The sequence below is a fragment of the Malaya genurostris genome, chromosome 1 (assembly GCF_030247185.1).
Source record: "Malaya genurostris strain Urasoe2022 chromosome 1, Malgen_1.1, whole genome shotgun sequence".
Lineage (NCBI taxonomy): Eukaryota > Metazoa > Arthropoda > Insecta > Diptera > Culicidae > Malaya > Malaya genurostris.
Genome location: NC_080570.1, coordinates 125,501,839 through 125,508,432, shown reverse-complemented (window position 1 = coordinate 125,508,432; position 6,594 = coordinate 125,501,839). Strand labels below are relative to the sequence as shown.

The 6,594-nt window shown below is 37.7% G+C and overlaps 1 protein-coding gene across 1 annotated transcript; it reads left to right on the top strand.

The window, feature by feature from the left end:
- On the top strand, nt 1-2,959 carry LOC131425690 (zinc finger protein 208-like). The gene is made up of 2 exons (XM_058587761.1): nt 1-62; nt 354-2,959. Exon 2 carries the CDS (start codon nt 358-360, stop codon nt 2,806-2,808), a length of 2,451 nt encoding a protein of 816 aa, XP_058443744.1. The 5' UTR covers nt 1-62; nt 354-357; the 3' UTR covers nt 2,809-2,959.
- Nucleotides 2,960-6,594: the final 3,635 nt, after the last annotated feature.

Sequence of the window (6,594 nt, the reverse complement as noted above, 5' to 3'; positions counted from 1 at the left end):
TAGTAATATTGATTTCAACAATCCTAGGAAAAACGGACGTTTCTTTTCTAAATCACACGAAGGTGAGTCAATTCTCAATGAACATTAGAAATGGTCCCTAGTACAAATGGCAGATCCATTCTGTTTACTTTCGCTTTCAATTATTACTACAAATTTAATTAATTTCCAATAAATTCAGCCGTGCAGTCTTTGTTAAAAGAATTGTTGATTGGACCGTAATAATAGAAAGAAAAAGCAAAGAAAGAGAAGCTGTCGTTTGCGCTTGGGACTTTTACTAATGTTTATAGAGAATTTATCATGTTATGTTGTAGTTGCTGAGCTCGATCTTTGTGGCTTACGTATCTTAATTTCAGCAAAATGGAATTTTGCCTTGAACGAGATGGAATTGTAAAAGAGGAAGAACCAGAAAACGATCCTGTCACCGTTTTCCTATCGTCTACTCTAACAATCGATTTTCCAATCAAACTTGAAAATCAGATTTGTGATGAGGAAGCTACACAGAAAAGTGATCTTCCCGAAAACGTTTTAGTACCTAAAGGGAAACCGGTTTATAGTTGCGAACTTTGCGGGGAACATTTTTCAATGATGAAAGCCCTGAACAAGCATATGCTCGTTCATACTGAAGACCAACAATTTAAGTGTAATGTGTGTGGCAAAGATTTTCGGTATTATCAGCAACTAAAGGACCACGCGAATATTCACACTGGTGAGCGTCCGTACAATTGCACTGTATGCGAAAAAAACTTCGCGTCTAAACCGATGCTTGTTCAACACATGCTCCTTCACACAAGCCAGCGTTTGTACAAATGCACCGTATGCGGAAAAGAATTTATCATTAAAAATTACTTAACTAGACACATGTCTATTCACAGTGAGTACAAACATAATTGCGAAGTGTGTGGCAAAGCCTTTAGTAATGGTTATAACTTAACGAAACACAAAGGCATTCACACAAACGAAAAGTCTAAATGTACCATATGCGGGAAAGAATTTAACACTAAGCGTAGTCTCGGCAGACACCTGAAAATTCACGTGGATGATTACGAGCATAAGTGTGATGTATGCGGCAAAGGATTTATCTGTAAATCCCTTTTGCAGGACCACAAAAATATTCACACAGGTGAGCGGCCTTACAAATGCACTGCATGCGGAGAAGACTTTCATCAGAGAAGAAAACTTACAGAACACATGCAACGTCATACAAGCGAGCGACCGTACAAATGCACCGTTTGTGGAAAAGATTTTATCGTTATGGCCTACCTAACTGCACACCTGCTTACCCACACGAATGCTAGAAGGCATGAGTGTAATGTGTGTGGTAAAGTATTTGTGACCAGAGCATACTTGAAAAACCATGAACGTTTTCATACAGGAGAGCGACCGTTCAAATGTATTGTCTGTGAAAAAGCATTTGTCCTTAAGGGTTCTTATATTAAACACATGTCTATTCACCAGAGTGTGCACAAATATAAATGCGAAGAGTGTGGCAAAGGCTTTCATAATGGTAGTGGCTTCGCGAGACACAAACGCATTCATACGAACGAGAAGTTTAAATGCACCATATGCGAGAAAGGATATACCTCCGAGTATGAACTCAGAAGACACATGATTATTCATGCAGATGATTACGAGCATAAGTGTGAGGTGTGCGGCAAAGGATTCATCGCCAGAAGACTCTTGAAAGACCATGAAAACAGTCATACAGGAGAGCGACCGTACAAATGCACTGTATGCGGAAAAGACTTTCATGGTAAAATTCATCTTTCTCGTCACATGCAAAATCACACAAGCGAGCGACCGTACAAATGCACCGTATGTGGGAAAGATTTCGTCTTGATGACTTACCTAACCAAACACATGCGTTTTCACACGAATGATTACAGGTATGAGTGTGATGTGTGTGGCAAAGGATTCATGACCAGATCACTCTTGAAAGATCATGAACACAGCCATAGAGGCGAGCGACCATACGAATGCACCGTATGTGGAAAAGATTTTCAAGGTAAACTAAATCTTACTCTACACATGCGCCATCACACAAGCGAGCGACCGTACAAATGCACCGTATGTGGAAAAGATTTTGCCATTCTGTCTTCCCTAACCGGACATATGACTATTCATGATAATAGCTACAAACATAAGTGTGATGTATGCGGCAAAGGATTCGGAAGCAGTTCACTCTTGAAAGACCACGAAAACATTCATACAGGAGAGCGACCATACAAATGCACTGTATGTGGAAAAGATTTTCAAGCTAAACGAATTCTTGTTAAACACATCCGCTGTCACCCAAGCGAGAGACCGTACAAATGTACCGTATGTGGAGAAGATTTTGCCATTCAGTCTTCCCTAATCGGACATATGACTATTCATGAAAAAGGTTACAAACATAAGTGTGATGTATGCGGCAAAGAATTCGGAAGAAATTCACTCTTGAAAGACCACCAAAACATTCATACAGGAGAGCGACCATACAAATGCACTGTATGTGGAAAAGATTTTCAATCTAAACGAGTTCTTGTTAAACACATCCGCTGTCACACAAGCGAGAGACCGTACAAATGTACCGTATGTGGAGAAGATTTTGCCATTCAGTCTTCCCTAACCGGACATATGACTATTCATGAAAATAGCTACAAACATAAGTGTGATGTATGCGGCAAAGGATTCGGATGCAGTTCACTCTTGAAAGACCACCAAAACATTCATACAGGAGAGCGACCATACAAATGCACTGTATGTGGAAAAGATTTTCAAGCTAAACGAGTTCTTGTTAAACACAAACGCCTTCATACGGACGAGAAGTAGAAATGCATCAGGAATCAGAACAAATTGGCTCAAATGACCACGACCACATTGTAATCGGCATTAGAAACGCATCGTGTGAGGAACCTTATGTAAAGAAGTACGGTTAAGAGTAAAGTTGATTAACCGACTGAGTGTTTCCAACGACTGACAACCACCTTTGTTTCATCTGGTTACTGATGACAACCGTTGCCGAATAAAAAAAAACTGCCTGCTTTGTTATTCTAACACCTTAGGACATGTTCAGGAGTGTTATAGTTCTAGATGCATAATTTATGTCAGTTACAAAATTTAAATCTGAAGTTGTAACAAGAAAAATTGGCAGCCCCATCAGTGTTTTACTTGTTTCAAATATATAATAAATAGAACATCGTAGACCAGTTTTAATTTTGACAGAAGAACTGGTTGAATAAATAAAACTAGTACGGCTTGCCGGGGATACGTTTGTTCCAGTTTCTGCTCTATTATAGATCTTCCATATAGAACTTCTAGCTGCTGAATTTGCTCTTAGCATATAAACTATCCTCGAGGCGAACTGTCACATAGAAGCTTATATGTGATAAAAATTTCAAAACGAAACATAATCTTGTGACCTGTTATTCTTTGGTCACAATATAATTCCTTTGGTCACTGAGTCCAGCTTGTATATATTTTTTGAATATTGTATATTTTTGTTTCTTTTCATTGTCAGTAAATGTCTAAGCAGAATTTAAACGTCAATCGCGTTTTTACTCTGTGTTTACACGTTTGAGTTACGTTTAAGTTCTGCTTAATAGCAAAGGTTGGTATCAAAAGTAGGGCTTTGTTTATTTATTTACTTATTTAATCATTTACATATTCATTATTAAATTATATAATATTTATTCAAAAATATTAATTTATTTACATTCATCAAATTATAATTATATTTTTGTTATGATTCAAATTAACTCGCCTATCATATAATGAAAAAAGGAAACAAGTTTAGTAGGTACAAATATAAACCAACACACCAACCTGAAACCTAAACGATAAATCATTGTAATCGTCATCTGCCCACACACTGTCATCGTCGTCATCATCGTCATCACTACAGCATAAAATGCGGGGTGGCATGCATGTTTTCCATCCCAGGTGGCGGTGGGATTGGGATGGAAAACGGACAGCAAGCCGATAAAACCGCGGGAAAACCCTTGAGCGGGAGCTAGTATTTTTCGGTCCCGTAAGAGTGAAGCTCGCAGCAGCGAGTCACACACCAAACGTGACAGTGAATTTTAGGTTATTTAAAACCAGGTATAAATAAAATTTATAAAACTTAAAACTGAATTTCAGGTCTTTGAATTTTTTTTAGTGGATCCAAAGGGATCAACAATTCGTACCGGCCCAAGTTCAATAAACTGGTTAAGTTTGCCGGTTAGGTTCGTTTGCTGCTAGCCCGACGTGTGTGCCTTACAGTGAAACAGAAAGTAGTGCGCGCAGTACCACCGACGACACGACCAGTCACTTCGAAGAAAATTGGCAAAAAAAGTGTCTGTGAGTGAAGCACTACCAGTTACCACAGTATTGAGCGTCCCCTTGTTTATTACAAAAATAACCTTCTCGAGCAACAATGTACTGGTTGCTAAAGACTTGTTACCAAGTACTCCCAGCAAAGTAAATAAACACAATTTTTTCCAAATCAAATCAAACATGAATCAGAAAGGAGAAGGTACATGATATAGCTTATCTATTGACGCTATCCTAATTTGATTTTCTTAACAGAATACCAGGAATATGCACAAAATCACGAGATGTTCAAGTTATGCTAGAAGAAATTAACAGTAACGACAAACCATCGTACCACTGAGTAGAATTTGCTTCCGCGGGTAAACCTAAAATTATTTTCTAAGCTGACGAAGTCAACAAAATACCAATTTCAAGCCTATAACAGACTCACATGACGAAGACTTACAAAAAATGTTTGAAGAATAAACCCAGGAGTTTTAGAAACAAAGAAAAACGATCAGAGAATTTCCTCGCGATGAACTTCATGGGCCCAGGCTGCTGATTCACACAACAAATTGTAACTTGGGTCAGCCTGATCCGATTTTAGCCAGTTTTTGTTATGCATTTATTTTATATTTCAGGAATCAAACAGTTTTTATGTCCTTCCGAAGACTGCGAATTGAGTAGAGTCAATCAGTGCCAGTACATAAATTTGACAAACGTGTTATACGGAATCATGAACAAAACAAAAAGCATGTATGTCAGTTTTGTGGGAAAGGATTTAGGATTTTGCGTCAGTATCTGAAACAACATGTCACCGTAGTTCATATAGGTATATAGTACGGTTCCTCACTTCTGTTGTGTATAGATGTTAGTTTTTGTACAATCTTTTAGTTCAGTGTATAATTTGAAATTAGTTCACTTTCAGGAACTGTCAAAAGAGCTAAAATAAAGTTAGAAGATTTCGGATGCTGGCATTCTCAGTTTGACCGTTAAACCGTATAGTTTAGTTTTTCCTTTAAAATGTTCATTCCGAAAGCCTGCTGGAATACTTACCTGGTTACCTGTTGCTGGACCTGTTGGGAGTTCTCGCTGGTATACTTACCTAACCCGCTCTTGGACCTTTGATGTTTCCTCCGGTTGAAAGCTGAATTTGAAAGATAAAGTTTTGTAAAGGTGAGTTGAAATCCTAAGAAAGTAAAATAGATATTTAACAATGGCGACGAGGAAAAGTGAGTTCATTTGATAAAACTTTTCTCTATTTTACGGCCTCAGTTGCAAAAAAAAAAGAGTGTTGAAAAGTTACCGTTGTGGTATCGATTTTCTCACTATTAAGCAAATGCTTTGAATCCAGGTTATCTGCAAATCATACGGTAAAGAGTAAAAAAATATACGTAAGTAGAGTGATACATTTTACAAATTGTTTTCGGGATAATAAAATATTTCGCCATTTTGTTCAGTGGCGTTGGTTTGGCATTGTTCTTTCATTTCAATAATTTGCATGGCAATGAAACTATTGTAAAAGCGAACATATTAAGAGTGTTTTTTTGTAGGTTTTGGATTTCGACAGTTCACATATATTCAAGAACGCCAAAGGGTGAATCAAATAACGGATCGACGATTGTCGAAGACACAAGAAAAGAGGAAATTTATATACATAATACGACGGCTAATTGGCTGACGGCTGACAGCAGAAGGAAGTTTGGAAATGCAGCTGAAGTCACAATGGGGAAATGCAGCTGAAGTCACAAATGGCACATCATACCACTCTATTGGTTGCCAACAGAGATGAATTCATGGGGCCGAACTTGGTTCTGACGATTAAACTCTCAACTGGGAGTAGTGATGCAGAAGGCGATGAACGATTGTATGGATTCATGAACAAAACCATGGTGCTAATTAGGAAAATCGGACTTCGTTCTAAGGAGTCGGCGATTGTCGAACCAAGCCGATCAATACCTTAGAACACGGCAAGGGCTGTAATCGGTAAGCTGATTTTAAAATATTCTTGGCAAAGGCAAATTTCATTTTTATAAAAGTAATTGATTTTTTCCGTGATAACAACTCGTTCTGAATTTGAGTTGTTAGAATAATTTTTCTTCTATTCTAAAAGGGGAAGAGCTGTTGTGTATAGATGTTAGTTTTTGTACAATCTTTTAGTTCAGTGTATAATTTGAAATTAGTTCACTTTCAAGAACTGTCAAAAGAGCTAAAATAAAGTTAGAAGATTTCGGATGCTGGCATTCTCAGTTTGACCGTTAAACCGTATAGTTTAGTTTTTCCTTTAAAATGTTCATTCCGAAAGCCTGCTGGAATACTTACCTG